The 25,113-nt window shown below is 52.4% G+C and overlaps 1 protein-coding gene across 4 annotated transcripts in view; it reads right to left on the bottom strand.

Annotated features, from left to right (window-relative positions):
• Nucleotides 1–25,113, bottom strand: part of Pde4a (phosphodiesterase 4A) — a 47,091-nt gene that overhangs the window by 5,461 nt on the left and 16,517 nt on the right. The window contains exons 1-14 of one of the 4 annotated variants that reach the window (XM_057766436.1): nucleotides 24,495–24,691; nucleotides 15,709–15,900; nucleotides 14,864–14,900; nucleotides 14,705–14,775; nucleotides 12,686–12,735; nucleotides 12,457–12,569; nucleotides 8,831–8,924; nucleotides 5,937–6,133; nucleotides 3,817–3,915; nucleotides 3,558–3,722; nucleotides 2,705–2,804; nucleotides 2,050–2,204; nucleotides 1,785–1,907; nucleotides 931–1,113 (exon numbers count right to left, since the gene is read on the bottom strand). In XM_057766436.1, the coding sequence (XP_057622419.1) occupies nucleotides 931–1,113; nucleotides 1,785–1,907; nucleotides 2,050–2,204; nucleotides 2,705–2,804; nucleotides 3,558–3,722; nucleotides 3,817–3,915; nucleotides 5,937–6,133; nucleotides 8,831–8,924; nucleotides 12,457–12,569; nucleotides 12,686–12,735; nucleotides 14,705–14,775; nucleotides 14,864–14,900; nucleotides 15,709–15,900; nucleotides 24,495–24,691 (1,776 nt within the window). Of the gene's footprint in view, nucleotides 1–930; nucleotides 1,114–1,784; nucleotides 1,908–2,049; nucleotides 2,205–2,704; nucleotides 2,805–3,557; nucleotides 3,723–3,816; nucleotides 3,916–5,936; nucleotides 6,134–8,830; nucleotides 8,925–10,352; nucleotides 10,776–12,456; nucleotides 12,570–12,685; nucleotides 12,736–14,704; nucleotides 14,776–14,863; nucleotides 14,901–15,708; nucleotides 15,901–22,058; nucleotides 22,233–24,494; nucleotides 24,692–25,113 lie in introns of those variants that run through there. The other 3 variants (XM_057766437.1, XM_057766435.1, XM_057766438.1) reach the window with 3 other exon arrangements.

Below are 25,113 nucleotides of genomic sequence, written 5' to 3'. Positions count from 1 at the left end.
TGATCTCATGTAGGCAGGAGGAACACAGGCAGGACATACTTCAGGACGTACCCTGGGCCCTGATTGACAAAAGTGAGAAGAACGTAGCCTTATGGTCTTGCCTTCATGAGCCTCTAAAGAATGTGGTTTGTGGCTCTGGGAACCCAGGTATGGACCTGGCCAGTGTCCATCATCCTGACCAGCATTTATTAAACTTGCTTCAAATTTGGCTCAAGAATTGTGGTAGAGCCGGGCGGTGGTGGCGCACGCCTTTTAATCCCAGCACTCGGGAGGCAGAGGCAGACGGATCTCTGGGAGTTCGAGGCCAGCCTAGTCTACAAGAGTTAGTTCCGGGTCAGGCAACAAAGCTACAGAGAAACTCTGTCTCGAAAAACCAAAAAAAAAAAAAAAAAAAAGAATTGTGGTAGTGATCTTACTCCTGGGTGAGATTAGTAACACAGCTTAATTTTTTTTTTTAAGCCCATAAAGGGTAACTGGGGCTGTAGTTCAGCTCGTAAAGTGTGCTTGCCTAGCAAGCACGAAGCCTTGGGTTGCATTCCCAGCACCACATAAACCAGGTGTGGTGACGAAGGCCTATGATCCCAGTACAAGAGAGGTAGGGCAGGAAGATCGGAGATTCAAATTTATCCTTGGTAATAGCAAGTTTAAGGCTTAAATGTAAAACAAAAACAACCCTGTTCCCACAGTCCACTCCACTCCAGACAAAGCATTGCTCTGAAAACTGCCTAGGGTTGCAGCAGACCTGGATGTTGGGATAGGTGAAAAGCACCAGAGATCTGTGAAAATGAACCATCAAACATGAGAGGATTAAATGCCTCGCAGGATCGTGCTACAGAGGAGTGAACACAGCTCCTTTCCCACAGAGACTGCAAACTCACAGCGGTGGGCCGAGCGAACCCTGTGCTGTGCCCTGCAGCCCTGGCCCTGTACCTGAGACTTCTCCACAGAGGCCGTGTGCTTGTCACACATGGGACTAATCTCCATCCCACGCTCCCGTTCCCGGTCGCCCTGCTGGAAGAACTCGGCCATGATGCGGTCAGTCCACTGTCGATACAGCTCCAGAGGCTTGGTGGGGTTGCTGAGGTCCGCACAGTGCACCATGTTCCTGAGGACCTGGTGAATGCAGGGTCTGTCAGAGACCAGGCTGAACCTCAGTTCGGGGGGCCTCTGACTGTTCTCCCCGTGTTATGAGACAGGATTTACTATGTCGCTAAGGATGACCTGGAACTTTGATCATGTCCCCATCGTCCAAGTGCTGGGATCAAAGGCATATAACACCATCCAGATCTATTTCTTAGTGGCTTGGTTTTGTTTTTGTAAAGGGTCTCCAAACGAAGTCCCAGCTGGTTTCAGACTTGTGGGTCATCCTCCTGTCTCTGCTTTTGGAATGCTGGGATTACAGGTACTCACCGGGGTTAATGTTTTCTTAATCCCACCGTGTGCGTGCGTGTGTGTGTGTGTGTTGGGCATGTGTGTGTGTGTGTGTGTTGGGCGTGGGTGAAATGGAGTGAAGGAAAAAGTAGAGGCGAGAAGCATATGTGAGGAAAATACAGAGGTGAGAGAAATGAGGGGCAAGTAGGGGTAGGTCAGGACTGTCTAAAGAGCCGTGGGGGTCAGAGAGCAAAGGGCTTCATCAACAGAGGCAAAACGCAGCGTGAGAAGAGAGGGAGGGAGGGCATGCATGGGTTGGAAAAGGAAAACGGACGGGAGAGGCAAAAACTAAGAACATGGAAGAGGACAACACCAAGGGTCATTCAGGAGGCAGGGTCTGAGGGCAGGGGAACCTGGATGCGGTCGGCATAGTTGTCCAGCAAGAGAACTCCCGAGCTGGTCACTTTCTTCGTCTCCACCATAGTCTTCAGGTCAGCCAGAAGGGTCATGTGCTTGGACATGTCTGTGGCCAGCACCTGCGGGCAAGGTGGTGTCAAGTCAAGTGGTGAAAGCGTGCCCCACACCCCCGTTGTCACCCACTGGGAGCCTCTGCAGGCCCCTTTGCACGCCCCCACGCCCTGCCCTCTAAGCCCCGCCCACCGTACTAGCCCCGCCCACCATGTCGATGACCATCTTGCGCAGGCTCTGTCGCTGGCGCTTGCTGAGGTTCTGGAAGATGTCGCAGTTCTCTTCTTGCAGCAGCTTAAAGCCCACAGCCAGGTGGTGGTTCTCAAGCACAGACTCGTCGTTGTACATTAACGCCAGCTCCGAATCTGCGGCGAGACTAAAGTCAGGGGAGGCAACTTTGGGTACCACGCCCCGCCCAGTGTGCGCCTTTCTCCAACTAGCTCCACCCTCAGTATGACCAGCCCCAGCCGGAGCCACCCAAGTCCAGAAGAATATCTTCGTAAGCTCCGCCCTCAGGTTGGCTTTGCCCCGCCTAGGCTGCTCAAGCACCACCCCACCTCATTTGGTGGGCCTCACCCCACCCCAACTGGCCCATCCTATTCACTCATGCCCCCCCCCTCATCTGGCTGGCTCCACCCCTAGTTCAATTGGTTCAATTCCATGTCCATAAGCCAGGCCCACAGGCAGGTTGGTTCCCACCAGTATATCAAGCCCCCAATGCTAGCCTTGTTAGCCCCTACCCTAGCCAGGTGGTCCAGTCTCCACAGCACGACAGGCTCCACCTTCATCCGGATCAGCCCATCCCCGGCTAGCCTAGCATTCTCTCAGCAGAGTCTGTCAATCTATACTCCGAAATGTCACTCACTCGTGTTGATAAGGAACTGGTTGGAGACGCCAGGGTGGTCCACGTCGTGGATGGCAGCAGCAAAAAGGGCAGCAAGAATCTCCAGGTCTGTGAACACAGCCTGGGGGCAAGGAGGAGAGGTGAGGGAGCACAGACGGAGATGGGGCCACTGAGATCCTATTTCAAAAACCAAGGTGTTAATCTCAGCGCTCAGGAGGAAGAGGCAGGTGGATCTCTATGAGTAAGACACCAGCCTGCTCTACATAGTGAGTTCCAGCTGAGAATATCTCAGAACAGAAAGGGGATGCTGGGGAGATGGCTCAGTGGGTAAAGCACTTGTAAGTATGACCTGAATCCCCAGAACCCATAAACAAGCCACGGTGTATATCTGTAATCCCAGTGTCCCCACAGTGAGATGGGAATCAGGGCAGTTTAGCTCTTGGGCCAGCTAGCTCAGCCTGTGCTGCAAAAATGAGATCCTGTCTTCAAACAAGCTGAAAAGAGAGAACTGACTGACACGCAGGCGTGTTCTCTGACCTCCACACATGTGCAGTACTCCCACCACACACACATGCTTGAGCACAAGATAAAAACAAAAACAAGCCAGGCAGTGGTGGCGCACGCCTTTAATCCCAGCACTGGGGAGGCAGAGACAGGCCTGTGAGTTCAAGGCCAGCCTGGTCTACCAAGTGAGTTCCAGGACAGGCTCCAAAAAAGCTAGAGAGAAACCCTTTCTCGAACAAACAAACAAAACAAAAACTAGAAAAGATAAGATTAGAGAGAAAAACAGGACAGAGAAGATCAGAGGGATAAATGGGAAGAGGGGACCAGCACAGAAAGAAGACTGTGACAAGGGGAGGTGGCAGGCACTCACATCCAGTGCCGGCGTGGCCAGTAGCACGTGTGTGGACTGCAGAACATCGGCTGCGTGCAGGCTGTTGTGGTAGGCCACGTCAGCGTGGTAGTGGTCTTCCAGGGTCAGCATGTAAGTCACCATGGTGTCCACGGGGATGCGGAATCTCTTCAGCAGGTCCCGCTCCTGGGAGCCAACAGGGCAGGGCAGTGACCCCTGTTGTCCCAGTACCCTGTCCCCTCCTCTTGTACCCCAGCCCGCTCCCTGTTGTCCCCATCACCTGGAATACTGTATACATGATGCAGCTGAGCGAGCGGCCTCCGGCGTACTCCGACACACAGAAGATGTTCAGGCCCCATTTGCTCAAGTTCTCCAGTTCCTGGCAGTGAAGGGGGGGAGAGGTCAGGAGCCTGCATGGCCTAGGGACCTGGAAGCCGCATCCTAGCACTCTGAGCCTCGCTACTGCTAACAAAATTTGTCCCAATGCATGGGCATTTTTACTTTTTTAACTTTTTCTTAAAAGATTTGTTTGTTCACATGTGTGGGTATTCTATTTGCATGTATGCCTGCATGACAGAAAGGGAGCAGACATAGGAGGGCATCTGATCCCATTACAGATGGTACTCTTAACCACTGAGCCATCTCTCTAACCACCCCACCCTCTTTTTGTTTTTGGAGACAGGTTTCTCTGTGTAGTCCTGGCTGTCCTAGAACTCACTCTGTAGAGCAGGCTGGTGTCAAACTCACAGAGATCCACCTGCCTCTGCCTCCTGAGTGCCGAGATTAAAGGTGTGCACCATCACAGCCAACCAGATTCATGGAATTTAATACAGTACTGTATTTATTAATGTGTGCATATGTGTGTGGGGGGTGCAGCCCATGGAGACCAGTGGTCAACTTTGGGTGTCTTTCTCAATCCAATCTCCTTCTTAAAATAAATTTATTTATTTATTTATATTGAAAATTTTCACCTCCTCCCCTCCTCCCACTTCCCTCCCCTCCCTCTCCAGTCCAAGGAGCAGTCAGTGATCAAAATTCTTTTTAAAAAGCCAAGCATTGGACTGGAGAGATGGCTCAGAGGTTAAGAGCACTGGCTGCTCTTCCAGAGGTCCTGAGTTCAATTCCCAGCAACCACATGGGGGCTCACAACCATCTGTACTGAGATCTGGCGCCCTCCTCTGGTGTGCAGACATACATTGAGGCAGAATGTTGTATACATAATAAATAAATCTTAAAAAAAAAGTCAGGCGTTGGTGGTGGTGCACACCTTTAATCCCAGCACTCAGGAGGCAGGCACAGGCAGATCTTTGTGAGTTCAAGGCTAGCCTGGTCTACAAGAGCTAGTTGTAGGACAGCTAGAACTGTTTTTAATATTTAAAATATTTTTTATGTACCACTTGTGTGCATGGTGCCCAATGAGGCCAGAAGAGACATTAAATCCCCTGGAGCTGCGATTACTGTCAATTGTGAGTCCCTGCTTTCCCCATCATGGGGAGCTGGGAATTGAACTGGAGACCTCCATAACAGCAGCAAGCACTCACCGGCCGAGGTATCTCTCTAGCTCCTAAGGTGTGTGTGTGTATGTGTGTGTGTGTGCGTGTGTGTGTGTGTGTGTGTGTGTGTAGGGGGTCAGGGGACAACTTCTGGGAGTGGCTTCTCCCTTTCTCGTATTGGGGTCCTGAGTACTGAACTCAGATCATCAGGCTTGGTGCCAAGTGCTTGCTCCTTAATTTTTGAGACAGCCTCTCTCAGTGAACTGGGAGCTCAGGTTTGTCCACACTGGCTGCCCATTTAGCCCCGGGACTGTCCTGTCCTGTTTTCACCCCTGTTTTTTTATGTGGGCACTGAGGATCTGAACTCAGGTCACACTTTAAACCCTATCTTTTTTTGAGACAGGGTCTCCTGAAGTCCACGCTGGCCTTGAACTCGCTCTGTGGTGGAGGATGACCCTGCTGCATGCCTGATCCTCACCGTCTACCTCCCCAATGTTAGGATCCCAGCCGTGAGCCACCACACAGGAATGGGCTCTGGGAACTCAAGGTAGGCTGATTCCCAAGCTGAGTTCAAACTTAAGCTAACCTGATCATGAGACCTCAACTGGTGTCGGGGTAAGGGCAGGAATACTGGTCTCCTCGAAATACGGTATGCTGCAGGTGCTTGGTTATAATGGGTGACTGTCCGTGGGGGCACTGGAGCTGCTCCAATGAGTTAGAATGAATGGCTGTCTGCTCTGGGCCCCTGTTGAGTCAAGCCTGGAATCATCCCCTGCCCATCCTTTACTTCCATTCTGAAACAGCTCAGGCTCTGTGTCCTGGGACTCTGGGTTAGATGAGCCCCCAAAGACCTGTCCTTTGCTGAAGGCCTCCCAGACGACGCCGCCCCTGCTGAGCCCCCACCTACTCGTGCTAGGAGTTCTTCTTGATCTGTCTTGACTCCAAACCGCGGGATGCTGGTGTTCACGCTGCCGGTGTGTACCAGCTTTTTCAGCCCTGTGATCTGAGACATGGGCTGGGACTGCCGCACAAGCGGTGGGGGGGGCTGCTGGAAGGCTCTCTGGCGGGGCGTGGGTGAGGGGATCTCCATTTCATTCTGTTTGTCTGTCAAAGATCAAGTAACAAAGCATGAGACCCCCTCCTTTCAAGGAGGCTCCTCCACATCCCTCAGCTCCTGGCAACGTCCTTGGGCATCTCACTTGATATGAGGCAACCCTTCTGGGGGTGACGCTGGGCTCTTTTCTGAGGCTGGAGGCCAGGACACACGTAAGAAGCTTTCTGAGAGATGCCGCCCTGGCGTGGGGATCTTAGAGATGGTCCTGGACTATGGACTACCCTCAGACTGGCACCCAGTTTGGGCCACAACATGGTATGAGACATGAGGAGGTGGGATGGGGGTCCCAGAGGGAGCTGCTGCTGACTCTGGATAGCCAAGGTACTTTCTTGGCTAGGGAAGACACCCCTATAATGGCAGGGAGTGTTGGTGGGAAGGGGAGTCGCTGGTAGGTGGGAGGGAAGGGGGGTCTCTGGGTCCATGACCCCCCCTCCCCTTGGCACCAGCCAGCCTGGGGACCAGTCCCAGAGATTCTTCCTGAGCTTCTGAGGGCCACCAGACCTACTCTACTATGACCTTGGAGAACCTAATTTGCATACTGCCCTCCCACTGGCTGCATCCTCAGAATTCTGAGCTGTACCACACACCCACTATTGGAGGCTTAAAACTCGGAATCTCCCAATTTTGAAGCATATTTGGATACAGGGTCTTATAGGGTAGACCAGGCTGGCCTGGGATCCTCCTGCCTCAGCCTCTTAGCCTTTCAAGTGCTGGGATTTTACAGGTGTGCTCCACCATCCCAGCTTTCTTAAAGTTTCTTTTATGTGTATGGACGTGCCTGTATGTATGTTCTGGCCCTGGGAGGCCAGAAGAGGGCATCAGATCCCCTGGAACTGGAGTTACAGGTGTCTGTGAGCTGTGTGATGTAGGTGCTGGGAACCCAAACTGAGCCCTCTGCAGGAGCAACACTCACTCTTAATCACTAGCCCATCTCCCCAGAGCTGCATTTTCTTCTTTTAGTGACTTTTTGTTTATTTTGTTTTGTTGAGACAGTGTGGCCTTGGCCATCCTGGAATTCATTCTGTAGATCAGGCTGGCCTTGAACTCGGAGCTCCTTTTGCCCCTGCCTCCTGAGTGCTGGTATTAAAGGCCTGTGCCTCCACACTTGGCCCATGATTAATTTATTGTTCTATTTTGTTTTGTTTTTGTCCAGGTGGTGGTGGCAAACACCTTGAATCCCTGCATTCAGGAGGCAGAGGCAAGTCAATTTCTGAGTTCAAGGCCAGCCTGGTCTATAGAGTGAGCTCCAGGACAGACATGATTACACAGAGACACCCTGTCTCAGGGGTGAGGCTGGGTGAGTGGGAGAAGAGGTGAGGCCACATGGACGTAGAGGTCAGAGGACAATCCTGGACGTCACTCCTCTACTTCCACCACACTCTTGTTTGATTCGGAGACAGTGTCTGTCTGTCTGTCCTTGGTTGGTCTGGAATTTCTTTATAGACCACACTGGCCATGAACACACAGGGTCTTCTTGCCTCTACTCTGACCATCAAGTTAAAGGCTGTATGTCAGAGATGTTCTATTTCTCTTACTTGGTTTCTTGAGACAGCATCTCACTTTGCAGCCCAGATTGTCCTTAAATGAACAATTCTTAGACTTAACATCCTGAGCGCTAGGATTATAAGTGTGTGAAGTCACTCCCTGCCCTTTGCCCTACTGTGTGTGTGTTTGGTTTAGTTTTGAGACAGCACCTTTTTTTTTTTTTTTTTTTTTTTTTTAAAGCCCAGACGGCTTCCAATCAGCTATGTAGCAAACTAAGACCTTGAACTTCTTCCTCTGTTTTCCTGGAGTGGTGGGAAGACAGGCCTGTGCCACCAGGGTGGGTTTCTGCTATGCTGGTAAAGGAGGCCAGGGTTTTGTGCATACCATGACAACGGCTCTACTCACTGAGCCACCTTCCTGGCTTCCGCTTGGAGGCTTTTCAAAGTTTAAGAATTCTATTTGAGTCTGGTCTACATATCGAGTTCCAGGCCAGCCAAAGCTATACAGCGAAACCTGTCTCAATAAATAAATAAATAAATAATGAAAACTAAACAAGAATTTCATTTGAATTCTTATGGAGATTTTGATTTTATATTGGTATTTTATTTGTGCACACACATGTGCATAGAGGCCAGAGGTCAGCCTTCAGCGCTGTTGCTCCAGCACTGCCCACCTTGCTTCCTTTCCTTTCTCTTTCTCTCTCTGTTTCTTTCCTTCTTTTTTTTAAAAAGACATATGTAGCCTAGCTTTCCTGGAACTTGCTACATAGATCAGGGTGGCCTCAAATTTACAGAGATCCTCCTGCCTCTGCCTCCTCCTGATGGGATTAAAGGTGCAGCCACCACCACCTCTGGCTAGCTCTACCTTGTTTAAGGCAGTGTCTCTCATCAAACTCGGGGCTCATGAATTTGGCTGCATTGCCTGGTCAATGTCTCCATCTACTCAGTGCTTGGGTCATATGTGTACAGTGTGGCCCTGGCTCTTTACACGGGTGCTAAGGATCCGAATGCAAATCCTCACCCTTGTGAGGCCAGCACTTTAATGACAGGGCAATCTCCTAGCCTGAGATATTTACCAATACGGGCTCTACTGAAAGTGGGTGGTCTCACTCAGTCTGCAAAGGACTCAGGAATGGAGAGCTCTTGAACAGGAGACCCTTGACCCAGTTCCCCACCTCCATCCGCTTGCTGCCTTGCACTCACCCAGGAATGTTGTGGAAATGTACTCTGAGACCTGGTTTCCGGACCTGCTCATTTCCGACAGGTGTGTCAGTTCCCGGTTCAGCATCCTTTTGAACTGAGGAGAAGGAGCCGAGGAACAAGGGGTGATGGGGGAATCATTGTGGGGTGCACAAGTGTGTGAGAGCTCTTCCCAGCAAATTCCTAAAAGGCTCCACAATTTCTCGACTCAGCGCCCCCAGTTAGACTGCTTGATGGGTGCAATTGGCTTTTCCCCTTTTCTTGGCTCTGGAGGGGGGACTGCTCTAACTTGGAAGGAGGGGATTCCCAGTTGAGGAAAAAGACACCCCCTCCCAAAGAGGAGCACCTGTGGAAGGGAGGGGCTTCTGCTAACCATAGAACCAATAGCACACCAGGAGACTCCTGTCGCCATGGTGATGGGAGTCTCCTTAGCAACTCCCCCTCCAACCAGCTGCTGAGTCCAGAAAAGGGGGGCAAGTCTGAGGCCCCTTAACCCTTGCCTTCCCAGAGCTATCCCAGGGCCTAGGTGTTGCCAAACATGATCTCAATCCGGGGGGGCGGGGAGTTGGAGGGGAAGGATGGGGGTCTGCTACTCAGCCCCAGATGAATCTGAAAGGTTGCAAGTTTCTCAGCACCCAAGCTCTGGAGAGGAGAGGGTTTGGCCAGACGCAGGGAATGAGTGAGCCAAGGAAATCCCAGTCCCATCACCTGGGGAAGGGGGTCACATCAAAGTCCCCCTCCTCCTTGGGGGGGGTAGATAATGTACAAATGGGTGAAATATGCCCCCAGATGGGTTTGGGGGTCCCTTCCTGGCCCCCTCATGTCCCTCCACACAAGCGTCTTCTGTGACATTGGGCTTGGAGCAGAAAGGGCATTTGCTCCCCACCCCCAGCACCCCATAGCAGGGACAGACTCATATGGGCAAGGCAGAGGGGGTGGCAGACAGGAGGAGGTGACCCACAGCGGCAAGGGGTGGTCACTCTTCTCAGTACTACTTAGACCCTGGAAACAGACACGCATACAGTCTCACACAGCTGCACATAATCACGAGTTGTCATCTACCCACCCACCTACCTACCTACCTACCTACCTACCTACCTACCTACCTATCGTCACATAGCTCAGACACTCCAGCTGAAAGGTACACACCCCAATAAGTAGTCATTGACATTTGGGGGTCACACACCCCAAGAAACATCAGATAGCACCACATTTAACAAATAAACCCCAGCATACAATGTCTAGTCTATTCCAGGACCAGACAGGACACCCAGCCATTACAGACACATGCACGTCCAGGTACAGGTCAGTCACGCCCTCAGAGAGACACCTTCCCCAGTGAGACTCACATACACTTGCACACAGACATTGCCATCCAAACCCAGCCCTGGGTCACACAGAAACTACAAAGCATGTTATATGTCATACATGAACACAGCTGCAGCCAAGTGCCCATCCCATGAGGTCAGAAGTCCTGATGTCATCGTTGTCACCGCCCCCCCCTCCGGACCCTGCACTCCCCTACCTGGTCCCACCAGCCCACCAGCCAGGGCTTGGAGCAGGTCTCGCAGAAGAAGTCCACCAGAGGCATGTTGGAAGCTCAGCTCAGCTCTGGGCTGACCAACAAGTAAAGTAGGCTTGGCTGAGTCCCTGGGTCAACGATGCCTGGGCACTGGGGGCACTAGGGGGAGCTGGGCAGGTGGGGACAACTTCCAAGGGGAGCCGCGGAGGGGCCTGGGCCAGCCCAGCAGGACTGGGGGCCCCTTCCCCTCCGCGCTCCCAGCAGCAGCCCTGGTTACATGGTCTGCCAGCCCCTGGTCATGATAGGTCCCTCTGCAGCAGAGGCGGGAGGCAGTGGGAGACCCGTGCCCATGGGGACAGGCAGGGTAAGAGTCCTGGGAAGGAAAGCTGTGCGGAGGAGACTCCGCATGTGCACTGTGTGTGTGTGTGTGTGTGTGCGCGCGCGCGCGCGCACTTTCTCACTGCGGTACTGGAGGCTGCACTTGAAGTCAGGTGGTGCTGGGGGTGGGGGGGCATTAAAGGGGCATCGGAGCCCACGGGCCTCAGTCAGGACTTAGAGGAGGCTGCTGCGGGAAGGCAAGGAGGACACATCTCATCCAGGGACATGGACAGATAAAGAAACACACTCCATACCACACACGTCTTGAGACATGCTGTCCTCAAACCAGACACTGAATACAGCCAGACACTGAAATGAAATGCTTTCTCTCTCTCTCTCTCTCTCTCTCTCTCTCTCTCTCTCTCTCTCTCTCTCTCTCTCACACACACACACACACACACACACACATCAAAGCTTCAAGGCCACACTATAGCCCTGACTGTACATTTAAACAGCACACAAAGGTTCTCAGTCCCCACTTCCTTAAAGAGCCCACAGGCAACAGACTGAAGAACAACTGCCCAGAACCTGACACACAAGGTGCAAATCAACACGCATTCCCACAGAAACACTCACATGTGCAAGAAAGTGTGTTCTCTCACACATGCACACACTTTTAAGAGACAGCTAATAACCCATCCTCAGGGACACATTTGTCCTTGAACTCCTTTTCCAGACAAGCCTCCACCCACATAGATCTCTGCATTCCTGAAGAACACCCCCACCTGCACACTCATTTCCTGAGAGACACCGCCCACAAGGGTTGCACAGCTCCCAGAACCCTCATTCATGGGGCCTTGCCTACTGAATGGTGCCCTACACACTCCACACAGCTGGCCAGGGAGCCCCATGCCCTCCCCTTCCGAGGCGTAGAACTGTAAAAAGCAGAGATTCTCAGATTCAGACCCAGACCAAACTCACACCCTCAGACACATCCCTCCAGCACAGCCTATACACCCATAGCATACTATGTGACTACTTGTGCACAACCACACACCCTTCTGAAGGCACACACCTGCACACAACCCCTCACAATGACTCCAAACACACTTGCAAATAAGTAGTCAAAAAGCCAGCAGCCATACAGGTTGGACGCCGGGGACACATACAACCACACAACCTCCATGAGAGACAGTCATCTGTAAAAACTATGTACAACTAAACCAACACCTTCACACATACACCCCAGCACCTTCCGCCAACACCTGGCTTCCTCGGCTCGGAGCAAAGCCTGAGTTACAAGCTACTTTTGTTGTTCTAAAGGCACAGACAAATGACAGGCCCCGTTTCCTGCATCAGAGCTCAGCCCAGCTCACCATGTGAATCTGGTGATTAGCTGGCACACGATCCTGCTGCAGGGCCAGCATTCACCCCACTTCCCTACACGGGGATCGGTTGGTCCTGCCACACTGGACCTGGCATCATTCAGAACCCATGCCGTAGGATAAACATACAGGTCCTATCACGGAATTGGGTCCACCCATGGATTTTTATTTCCCCCCGCAGCCCTGCCCACCCATTCTGAAGGATTCAGGCCACTCACTGGCCCCAATCCACAAGGTTCACCCCGGCGACTGGCTCCACCCACTCCATACACACACCTTGCCCGGTCGTCCTGCCCACCCCACATTCACCTGCCACTGGCCCCGCCCACCCACCAAGATTTGGCCTGCCCATCAGATTCACCCAGCCCTCCAGGCAGAATTAGCTGCTCTCCGGCCCCGCCCACCTTGTGCGAGGCCATCTCGCTGACGGAGCGGTAGGTCTGCATGGTCTCCAGCTGTTCCAGACACCAGTCCAGCTCTTCCAGGGTCTCCCGGGCCAACTGCTGGCATGTCTCCTCTGAGAAATGGGTATACAGGGAAGTGACCCAGAGGGTCCCCAGGAAGTCTCCCACCCCAGCGAGAAGGGTCCACCCAGGGTGAGGGGGCCTTTCCCCAACCTCTAGACTTAGCTACCTGACAGCGTGGCCTTGCAGACAGCGGGTGGGCCGCCCAGTGGGGACCGCCTGAAAAACAATGGGACTCCAATGTCAGCCTGGGTTCTCTCAGAATCAGCTTCCCTCTCCACAAGCAACACCGGTTTCCCTGGTTCTGAACTCACAGAATTTCAGAGCCTGAATTTGTCTTTTTGTGAGACAGTCTCAGCTGAGGCTGGCCTCAAACTCACTACGTAGCCAAAGATGACCTTGATCCTCATAATCCCACTCTCTCAGCGATGGGATTGCCGATGTGCACCACCTTTCCCTGTGTGTGGAGTGTTGGGGGATAAGAACTCAGGGCTTCATGCATGTGAGGCAAACTGAGCCCCACCCCAGGTATTTATTACTTATTTATATTTGTTTAAATTCTGGTCCCTGAATTTTATACCCAGCCCACGAGCCCAAACAGAGGGAGGATGTGGAGGTTCAAATCAGAGACACGAAATTCTTCTGTAGGAGGCAATGCTTGCAAGAGTGCCTTATTAGAGCACAGACTGGGCTGGGACTCCGGCCTCAGTCTCCTCCTGGGCGCTGGGACGGCAGAGGGCTCCCACATCTGGGTGGAATCTATTCACTTTAGTCCACACCGGTGCTCTGCAGTAGGGCCAGATCCTATGTTTTCAAATTTCCTGTCCTTCCACCTTTCTTAAGCTTCTGAGGACGGCCATCAGGGACTGGTGAGCCCCAGCTACCCCTCTGGCCTAAGATAAGAACTGTCTCTCCCCTCCTCCTTTTTTTTTTTTTTTTTTTTTTTTTTTTGGTTTTTCGAGACAGGGTTTCTCTGTAGCTTTGGTGCCTGTCCTGGAACTAGCTCTTGTAGACCAGGCTGGCCTCGAACTCACAGAGATCCGCCTGCCTCTGCCTCCCGAGTGCTGGGATTAAAGGCGTGCTCCACCACCGCCCGGCCCCTCCTCCTTTTTTTAAGACAGGGTCTGGCTGTGTAGCCCAGGCTGGCCTTGAAAGCTCTATGGAGCTCCCCCTGCCTCTGCCTCCAGAGTGCTCGGATTAAAGGTGTGTACAACCATGCCTGGCCCATACCAACTTTTAATTTTATTTTTAACTGTGTGTGTGCTTGTGTACGTGTGAGCGTAGGTGCCCCCAGAATCCAGAAGAGAGCACTGGACGCCCTAGAGCTGGAGTTACAGGCGGCTGTGAGTTGCTCCACGCAGGTGCTGAGAATCGATCCAGGCCCTCTGCAAGAGCGGCACTCACTCTCAGCGGTCCGACCATCTCTCCAGTCCTCATACCTATTTTTTTAAAACTTTTTATTTTTCACATTTATCTTGTGGACGGGGGGTATGAGTGCCATGTGAGCATGTGGGGGTCAGACAGTCCGTGGGAGTGAGTTCTCTCTCCACTGTGTGGGCTCTGCGGATTGAACTCGGGCTGTTGGGTCTGGCAGCAAGCACCTTTTATCAACAGAGCCATCTTGCCTGACTTGAACCATCCTTATTGATTGAGCATATACTAGGTACCAGGCAATGTTCTAACTCTTTCTGCATGTCGTCTTTGGGTTTCTCACAGAAGCCTTCCTTCTGCAGCTTTCATTTAGAGCAGAGAAACACAGGCGCCCTAATTACCATATGTCTAGAGCTGGTGTCACAACCTGAAGCTCAGGGCTGGAGCTGGAGCCTAGAGGCTGACCACGGTCCTGTCTTAGAAGGGTTGCTTCAACAGAGGAGTCAAGTACTGGCTCGCCTGGGGTCACAAGGCAGGACTGGAAACTGAATCCAGATTTTCTTTTTTCTTTGCCTCCACTTTGAGGCAATGTCTTATGTAGCCCAGGCTGTCCTGAAACTCCCTATGTAGCCAAGGATGACTTTGAACTCCTGGTTCTCCCTCCATTCCTGACGACAGGTGTGCATCACTACCCCTGGGTTATGGGTTGCTGGGGGTAGAACAGAGGCAAGCATTCTGCTCACAGAGCCACATCCCCGACGGCTGCTCACTCCCACACACCCATGAGTGTGGGTGCTGGGGACTCAGCTCCACTTACTTGTTGCTGGGGATGGGCACATTGGTTAAGAGTGAGAAGTTGCTTCGAACGCTGCGGAGACTGGCCAGCACCTGGGGTGGGAAACAGCTGTAAGGAGAGATGTCTACCTGCAGGGGCCACCAGGATGGGCCCCTTTCCCATGAGGGGAGGAGGTCTCACCTGGGCAAATGGTGTTACAATGAGGTCTTCGGCATGCCTAAAAGTAAGAACAGGGGCAGATGAGGAACCAGGTCTTCGGGGTGGACACTGTGGGATCAGGACTAGCAAGGAGGAGACAGGACAAGGCAACAGGAGGAACATACCATAGAGGCCAGAGTGGGAAGTGTATACACAGGACATGAGGCCCAGAGAAAGGAAGGTGGTAGATGGGACCCCCATCTCAATAGGGGCTTGTAAGCAAGGGCAGGCTAGAGGGGGTCCCAGAAGTGGGGTTCCTCGTTTGCTGGAGAGACAACTTCATAGGGCTGTGCTGGGGATACAGCTCAGGGGTACGGTCTTGCCCACCACATGTAACTCCCTGAATCATTCCCAGAACCAAACAAAAGAGAATGAAAACTAAAAAGAGCCAGTCTGTACCATATGCTTGTAATCTCAGCTACTCCGAGGGCTGAGGCAGGAGGATCACAAATGTCTTGGTTCAATCCCCAGAACGGCATAAACAGGGCATGGTGGTGTACATCTGTCACCCCAGCGCTCCAGCAGAGGAGGCAGGAGCTTCAGCTAGATGGGAAGCTACAGACCCTGTTTACAGTCGGAGGAGAGCGAGAGCCAGACTTGAAAGCAACCAATGACTGGGTGTGAGCGGAGCTAGTGGGCACGGCCAAACTTCCTAATCTTGTAAGTCCTGTGTAAGACAGAAAGGGGTGGCTTACCCTTCAATGGGGAGAACAATGTGTGTGTACTGACCAAACAAGGGGGATGGATGCCCCACTCTTTGTTGGGAAGGACAGCTTGTGGCAGGGTCAGGCTTAGGGGATCTGGTGAGTAGGGCAGGGTTTGCTCACGCTTCGCTGGTGACAGATGAGTTTCTGGACATAGTCTTGGGTGACATGTCATAGTCGCTGTCTGAACGATAGAGGAAGGACTCTCGGCGCTGGCTGGTGGCTGCCCCAGCATGTAGCACAAGACCGGGGCTTGCCTGTGAGTCCAGGGGGCTGCGGCCAGGGGACGGTGTTGGCCCATTTTCTGCCTCCACGCTGCAAGAAACAGAGAGGAGTCAGGGGGACTGAGATGGTGCTGGGGAGATTATGAAATGTGAAAGAGGCCCAGGAGGTTTGTGGCAGAGATGAGGAGACAGGGGAGACGGCGTGGAGACAGCTCAGCTGGTGAAGAACTTGTCACGCAAGCGTGAAAGATACTTGCGTTCAGTCCTTGAAGGTGCCCGCTTTACTTTTATTTTCTACACACGCACACAGCTGGTGTGCTGGCTCACACCTGTAATCTCAGCACTTGGGAGGCTGAAGCAGCGAGAACATTTCCATGAATCTGAAGCAAATCTAGGTATATGGCCAAACCCTGTCTAAGGTCAATTAATTTAAAATTTTAAGGGCCGGGCTGGAGAGATGGCTCAGAGGTTAAGAGCATTGCCTGCTCTTCCAAAGGTCCTGAGTTCAATTCCCAGCAACCACATGATGGCTTACAACCATCTGTAATGGGATCTGGTGCCCTCTGCTGGCCTGCAGGCACACATGCAGACAGACTATTGTATACATAATAAATAAATAAATAAATAAATAAATAAATAAATAAATAAATAAATATTAAAAAAAAAATTTAAGGGCCACTGAGATGGCCCCCCATCCTCTGACCTCCACTTCAATACCTCTGTACTTTCACACACACATGTCCCCATGAAGTAAATAAGAATGTACTAATTATTAAAAACCCAATCTGAAGTTGTCCCAATAGCTCACAGTCCAAGTGCCTGTACAGAGAATCCAAAGAAAAATATTGTGGGCTGACGGAATGCTGCTGGCGAAATGTCAGCTCTTAGGAAGGGGGATGTGAAGATAAACCTTGGCTCCAGCTTTCAGCAAACCAAGGTGACCTTGAGTTCATTGGCAAGACCACACCCTTCAAGAAAGTTTTGGCCAGGCGGTGATGGCGCACACTTTTTATCCCAGCACTCAAAAGGCAGAGCCAGGCGGTTCTCTGAGTTTGATGCCAGCCTGGTCTACAGAGTGAGTCCCAGGACAGAGAAACAGGTTACACAGAGAAACCCTATCTTCAAAAACAAAAACCAAGCAGAAAAGTTTTTTAAAAATCAATTGAGGGGCTGGGTGATGATGGCGCAGGCCTTTAATCCCAGCACTTGGGAGGCAGAGGCATGTGGATCTCTGATGAGTTCAAGGTCGGTCAGCCTGGTCCACAGAGTCAGTTCCAAGACAACCAAGGCTACACGGACAAAACAAAACAGTCACCTGAGGGACTAGAGGGGTGGACTCGGCTGTTAAGAAGCACCGGTTGCTCTCACAGAGGACCTGGGTTTGATCTCCCAGCACCTACATGATCACAACTGTCTGTAACTCCAGTTCCAGGGATCTGATGCCCTGTTCTGACCTCTGTAGGCATCAGGCACATACGTGGTACACAGACATACATGCAGGCAAAACACTCATCAGTTAAAAAAAAATAAGGTAAAAAAAAATAAGTAAAATCTTGTTGAGAGACTTGGCTGGCTAAATACAGAAAAACCATTGATAAGGCCAAAGGCCAAATCTGGACAAACATATCCACAATAGCTGTCAACTACCAAACCTAAACTAACCAAAACAATCCAGCAACTGATGAACTGATATGTTCTAGCAAATTCGGACTGTGGAATAGTGTACATCGTGAAAAAATGGATGATTGACACACAAAACTTGAGCGTATCTTATTTGTGTTCATGGACACACACACGTGAGTGTGCACGGTGTACGTACACATGTGAGTGTGCGCGATGGACGCACACATATGAGCGTGCGCTATGGATACACACATGAGCGTGCGCTATGAATACACACACGTGAGCGTGCGCGATGGACGCATACATGTGAGCGTGCGCTATGAATACACACACGTGAGCGTGCGCGATGGATGCACACACGTGAGCGTGTGCTATGGCCCCTGTGGAAGTCCGAGAACAGCTTGAGAGAGTCAGCTCTCCTTCCACCATGTGGGTTCTGGGGATTCACTGCCAGTCTCTTACCTGCTGAGTAACCTTCAGCCTTTCTGCCCAAATGAATTTTATTAAAGTTACAAGGCAGGGATGAGGCAATGGCTCAGTGGATACAACTGCTGTTCAATCATAAGAAAGAAACTGAGTCCCAGTCGCCAGCATCCATGTAAAAGCTAGGGGTAGTGGCATGCATCTACGGGGTCTACATGGAGAGTAATAGGAGGCACCAGATGTTGACCTCAGACCTCTAGACATCACACCTGGGCACATGTGCCCATCCACCCCACATACATGATACATACAAATACACACACGAAAGAAAAGGACAAAACTAGAGTATATTCATGCTACATTACATGTCAAAGCTCACAAAACTAGCCCAGCATAGTTCCAGCACCAGGGAGGGAGGCTGACGCAGGAGGACAGCAAGTATAAAGTCAGCTGGACCACATACATAGTGAGACCCGAAGGAATCAAAGCCTAGGGAGTGGTAAGGCGCTTGCCTTTGAAGCCCTGGGTTCTACACCTAGCATTGAAAGGTGAACAGGCCAGTGAAATAGCTGGGGTGGTGGCGGTGGGAAAGAGGCTTACTGCCAAGCTTACACAGAGGTTTGATTCCTAGGACACACACAGTGGAAAGGGAACTGACTCCTAAAAGGTGTTCTCTGACCTCCACATACTCCTCAGCAGGTGTGCATACACGCACATACATGTTTAAAAATAAAAATAAGGGGGCTGGAGAGATGGCTCAGCGGTTAAGAGCACTGCTTGCTCTTCCAAAGGTCCCGAGTTCAATTCCCAGCAACCACATGGTGGCTCACAACCATCTGTAAGGAGGTCTGGTGCCCTCTTCTGGCCTGCAGACATACATATAGACAGAATATTGTATACATAATAAATAAATAAATAAATAAAAAATAAAAATAAAAGCTGAGCATAGTAGCACACGCCTTTAATCCCAGCATTCAGGAAGGCAGCTCTCTGAGTTTCTACAGTGTGAGTTTCCAGACAGCCAGGGCTACATAGAGAAACCCTGTCTCAAAAAAAAAAAAAAAAAAAAAAAAAAAAAAAAAAAAGATAAAATAAGAGCCCTGAAGGGAAAACCACAGATGAACTTTTGCCTTTGATGGCAGCGCTCATCTCTGAGTACCTGCGGCACCACGTGCATGGTCTAAGTTGCATGTTTCTCTCGGTTGCATTTTCACAACCAGCGTTTCTGATTTGTATTACATTTTACCTGTTTGTTTATTGTGTGTGAGAGGGTGTTAGTGCCACGCGGTTGGGAGGTCCGAGGCCTTGCACTCTTCTACCGTGGAGCTCAGTGGCAAGTCTCTACCTGCTGAGCCATCCTGCCCACCCTCCTTCTCATACCCTTGCTGTCTGCCTCTCTGGTAAAAATGCTCTGTATATACTGCCACATTTATTTCTGCACCATTTGTTGAGGACACGAATCCTGAGGCACAAAGTGTCAGTAGGCACCTGGGGGCCTAGCTAACTGATGACCATATCCTGAGTTTGCTCGCACTGAGGACCTGGGCCCTCGACACAGGAGCTGAGGCTGCCGTTTAGGGAGGATGAGACCCACACAGACCTGAGAGGGCTCTCAGCTGACATCCTGGTGGCAAATCTGCCTGCCCCGAGGGAAGCAGTGAACGTCAGTGGGAGCTCATGGGCCTTCTGGTGAGCAGATGGTCCCTTGGGCACTGTTGTTTGTGCTTCAGGCCTGAATGTCCCCTGAGCTGAGGGCAGGCACAGGGGACAAGGCTGGGCTGTTGAACTGAAGCCTGGGACGACACAAGGGGTCAGCTGATCCTAGACTGCAACCAAGCATAGAGACCTCAGTTTAATCCCTGGGACTTACATCCTGGAGGAAGAGAAGGAACTCCACAGCGCCCTCTAACCTCCACGTGGGGACCGTCACACACACGCCCATGCACATACACACACACACAAACACACAAACACACACACACAAACACACACACACAAATGTAAGGAAAAAAGACCCCTGCCTCTCCTGTCCAAAGTCAGCCAGAGAAATCTCAACAGGAGGCAAAGTCACAAGCTACACGGAGGAGCAGAGGCTGGTACTAGAGCCCCCAGCCTGGTCAGCACGGGTACAGTGACCTGCACTAGACTCTCACTTCAATCTCAAGAGGCAACATAGTCAAGTACCGGCCACAGGGAGACCTAAGTCTGGACTGCCAACAGCAGCCCTAGGGACAAGACAGGTCCAGCAGCAGTGCACACCTGACAGACAGGCGCTGGGAAGGTGAAGATGGGATTCCTGGGGCTCCCTGGCCACGTAGCCTTGGCCAATCAGGGAGCTTCAGGTTCCATAACTGACCCTGTCTCAGGAAAGTAAGGTGAAGGTTTAATCCCCAGGACCCAAGCAGTGGGAAGAGAAAATGGACACCTGAAAGTTGTCCTTCAACCCCTGCATGTATCACCCCAAGAAATTAAATAAATAAATATAGTAATAAAAGAGAAGCCAAACACAAACAAATGCTATTAAGTGCCCCATGTTAGACGTTAAATATGTCCCCATATGCATTAATGCCCCATTTTCCAGGCCAGCCAACCAAACAAACAAAACCCTGACAATGGCCAGGCAGTGGTGGCGCACGCCTTTAATCCCCACACTCAGGAGACAGAGGCAGGTGGATCTCTGTGAGTTCGAGGATAGCCTGGTCTAGAGAGCTAGTTCCAGGACAGGCTCCAAAGCTCCAGAGAAAAACCAAAGCGAACAAACAAAAGCCTGAGGATGAGGAGGTCAGAGAGGATAAGCAGGGCTGGGCCTGGCTCAGGAGTGAGGAACTGCCTGGTGCTCAGCTCACAAAGACCTGGGTTCAAGGTCATCCTCAGCTACACAGCAAATTGGATTGAAAGCCAGCTTGACTACTAAACAAGCAAACAAAAGGGCTAAATAAGTTGGTCAGGAGTGGCTTTGAACCTGGAGCTGCTGGGCTCTGCACTCTGGGGACAGAAACAGAGGCCCAGCCTGTGGCCTTCCAGGCTCCTTGCCTGCCTCCACCTGATTGCCTCAGAGGTGCCAGAAAGCTTCCATGAAAAGGACTGGTTTGCTCTGTGAAGGTCACACGGAGGTTGAGTGTCGGCTCTGGCAAGTGTCTGCGGCGGGATCACAGTGCCAGGTGCCACTGATGTTTGTGGGACTGGATGTCAAGGCTTGGAGCATGTGATAAGTCTAGGCAGGGGATTCCTGTGTGTCCACACTTGTCAAGCAGAGGTACGCATGAGGGGGAGGGGCAGGTGTCCCAACTGCCCAGGTGTCTGTCTGTCTCCATGTTCCTGTGACCTCATGAGAATGTCCCACAAAGACACTGTGGCTGTCCCTGACCCAAGTGGTTATGAAGGTGGAGGGGGGAGTCTTCCCTGCCTGCAGGAATGTGTATACAAGAGGTGACAGTGTTTTTCTGGGAAGCAAGGTGTATACCAGGCTGTTCTGAAGGTGTTAGCATCTGTGTCCACCTGCCATGGTTATGGGTCCCTTGTGGGTTCTCTCCTTGGCTAACCTGGAGACCCCAGTCACGTCTAAAACAGCAAATACTCGTGACCTGGTGTGGCCTGGGTGTGGCCACATGTGTTCTCACTGGACACGGGTGTCTGTGTCCATCAAGGTGTCTGACCAGACTATGCAGCGAGGCATGGAGGACTTCCCAACTTAAAGGTCACTTCCTGGCCGCAGCTCTACCCATCCAGTTCAAAATGCCCTCTGGGTTCTCAGGCACCTTCCCCCACACTCCAGGGCTTGGCCTGCAGTCTGACAGCCCCAGCTCAGGGGAGTCGTGTGGAGAAACCATGTAAGGCCTTTGGGACCTGGCTCTTGGCCAGTGACTTGGGAATGGAGCCCAGGTGCCAGGCTGGACACCCACGTTTGCTGCCGGGGAGAGTGCTAGATACTCAGGTTGAGGGGAATGGAATGGAAAGTGCCATGGAACCCCAACCTTGAGTAGACAGGTTGAGGTGGAAACTAGCACCCAGTTTTGGAGCCCACCCATCTGCAAGCACCCACATTTTTAAGGCGAGGGCAGGGGGCAGGGTCCCTTGCTGGATGTGGGAAGTTTCTTAGGGGATCCTCCGGAAGCTGGCTACTCTAGAAAGGCTCCTCTTTTCCCAAACAGGCAAGTACACCTTCAAGTCACAAAGAAAGGCAACTGGCTGCAGGCCACCCACCTGACACATCTGCGGGGAGGGTGTCGAAGAGTGTCCTCCTCGTTGAAGGAGAAGTGGGTCAGTGACTCTGGTCCCAGGGGCAATGCCAAGGCAGGGGGTCGGGGCCGGGCCCGGGGTGCTGCACTGGAGCGCATGGGAGCCAAGCGCCGTCGGGGCCGGCATTGGGGACCGGCTGCTGCACAGGGGGTGTGCGGCGCTGCACGCCAGGCCTTAGGCGCCAGCGATCGCCGGCACCGCCTCCACACTTGTCGTGTCCTAGCCCCTGGCACCACCCCTGTGGCCCCCCAAGGGACACAATACCGGTGCTAGCGTCCTCCTCACGCGTGTGTCCACAGCGCCTGCCTCCCTCTTGCAGAAGGGCCCTGTGCAACTGAGCACCCACTTCCCGCCGGCCCCTCCCCGGGCTTTAGGGACGCCCGGGGCTCCAGTTTCCCCGGCTCCTAGCCCACGGCCCTCCCCTCTGCCCCGGCCCCGCCTTCCACCCCTCCCCGGCCTGACGTCGAGCTGTGCCACCTCTAGGTCTCAGATCGCCACCATGCGCCCGCGGGGGAACCAGACACACCCCAGAGGCGGAGTGCAGGGCTGGGTGATCAAGACCCTAAGGAGGGACTAGGTGACAGATGCTGGGAGGTGGAGTTGGGCAGAGGAGGGACAAAACAAAAAAACAAAAAACAAAAAAACAAAACAAAAAAGGAACAGGCACAGACAAACCCAAGACACACTTATGTCCCCCACACCTTGCCCCATCCCAAAGGTCAGGGCTCTGCTCTTATTTCCCTGGCCCACTTCTTGCCCAGTGCCCAGAGTGGCTTCCAACAGTCTCTGTCCTAAGCAAGTATATATAGAGAACAGAGGACTGTGCCAGCTGGGAGGAGACCCAGCAAAAACCTGGGCCGATCTCCAGGCTACCACGAAGTTCAGTTTCCAGGAGAAAGGGATGTTTGGAAGGCACACCGGATGTGGTTTCTAGGCCTGGCTCCCTCAGGCTTCCTGTCCCCACAGCCCATCACATTCTGGTCAAGCAACCATCCATCCCTCATGGCACGAGGTGGTATCACTACCAAATAAGACCCGGGGGAGGGACTGGGTGACACACTTGGAGGCAGAGCTAGGGAGAAGAGGGACACAAGACAAACCCAGCCACATAAGGCAACAAAATAAACGTCATTCAACAGACAGATAGCGGCTAGAAGAACTCAACACCAACTTGTTCCCAAGTGCGGTAGCTCATGCCTGCAACTCTAGCAATCTTGAGTCAGCCTGGGCTACAGAGCAGGACTTTATCTCAAAAGCCACAGCTCAGCTAGTAGAGTGCCTGCCTAACACACACAAAGGGCTCGGCCCGAACCTGTGTGACGTGACTATAACCCTAGTGCTCAGGAGTGGCAGGAAGTTCAAGGCCATCCTTGGCTATTCAGTGAGCTGGAAGCTAGCCTCGGTTACAGGAGCCTATGTCTCAAAACAAGGTCCAAAAACCACATCTGGAGCGATGGCTCAGTAGTTAAAAGTACTCCTGGAGACCTGGGATTAGATGCCTGGTATCTACATGGAGGCTCACAAGCATCTGTAGGGACCCCATGTCATTGTCTGGCCTCCACAGGCACCAGGCACACACAGGGTGCACATGCAGGCAAAACGCTCTCTCTCTCTCTCTCTCTCTCTCTCTCTCTCTCTGTCACACACACACACACAAAGATTTTAAATTAAAAAAAAAAAAGCTAAATTTAAAAAAAGGCAAAATCAAAGAAAGGAAAGAGATGGGCATGGTGGCACACATTTTAATTCCAGCCTGGTGTGCATAGTGAGTTGCAGACTAGTCAGAACTGAGCAGCCTGACTGAATGTGATTCCCAGCATCCATACTGGACCTCACAACTGCTTCTAACTCCAGATCCAGGGGACCCAGCATTCTCTTCTGGCTTCCACAGGCCCCTGAACTCAAGTACACACATATAAGCACATAATCCTATATTTATGCTTATGTGTGTGTGAGTGAATAAGCCATTGAATACAGGGCTTTGGTCCTATGTAGCTGGCGGTACCTGTGTTTGTGAGCCCCCAGTGTGTGATGTGGTATTGGGAACTGAACCTCAGCAAGTGCTTTTAACCTCTGAGCCATCTCTCCAGCCTCTAAAAAAGAAAAGAACTCAAGTCCCAGGGTCACACCGGATGCTGGGCTGGCCTCAAGTCCCCCAAGGCAGAACCACAGCTTCAAGTAGGCGCAGGAAGTGAGAGACCCTGCGTTTATTGAGCACCTACAGTATGCCCTATCAGATTTCTCCACAGCAACCCTGGAGGGTAAGATGATTTTTATCTCTACCTCACACGGAAGAGGAAAAGCGAGGCTGCAGCAAGCCCCCTCCCCAAGCCCAACATATGGTTATGCTTGTGAGCGCAGAAGGGCCTCGAACCCGTGGCCAAAGGGGCGCGCACTCACCCGGCCCACGCCTGCCGGCCCCAGTCTTGCACGCTACCACGGAAGAGCCGCAGGCGTCTGTGGGGCGTGTAGGATGTGTTGCCGAAGAACACGGAGGCTGCGGAGGGCCCGGGCAGGAACGCGTCGTCCTCGGCCGCCGCCTCCAGGCAGGCCGCCGCGCGCGGCTCAGGGATGCGGCCCCAGCCCCGCCGCGCCATGCGCCTCCCGCAGCCTCGGCCCTTCCGGCTGCGCTCGGGCCGCCCTCGGGGCGGGGCCGGCCGGGGCGCCTCAGACCTCAGGAAGCCCAACCACCTTCCTCCAAGGCGCGCCGCCCGGGTTAGCCACAGACCCCTCCGTGTCCCCCTTTTCCTAGACTGCCTCCGTTTTCTGAGACATCCCACTCCCAAAGACTGGTGCACACCAAAATTCTCAGAGTGCACCCACAAATCCGGGTGGTGTTCTGAGAGCCCACGCAGGTCCCTCTGACACCAAGGCCACTGACACGAGCCTCTCTTTACTCATTCTTTTTTGGGGGCGGGGAGCGTTAAAACTGGGTCTCTCTATGTAGTTCTGACTGGCCAAGAACTATGAGACCAGGCTGGCCTCGAACTCACAGAGTCCCTTCCAAGTCCTGGGATTA

This window comes from Chionomys nivalis, chromosome 4, assembly GCF_950005125.1.
Source record: "Chionomys nivalis chromosome 4, mChiNiv1.1, whole genome shotgun sequence".
Taxonomy (NCBI): domain Eukaryota; kingdom Metazoa; phylum Chordata; class Mammalia; order Rodentia; family Cricetidae; genus Chionomys; species Chionomys nivalis.
Note: the sequence above shows the minus strand (reverse complement) of the source record. Positions and strands in the feature narration are given on the sequence as shown.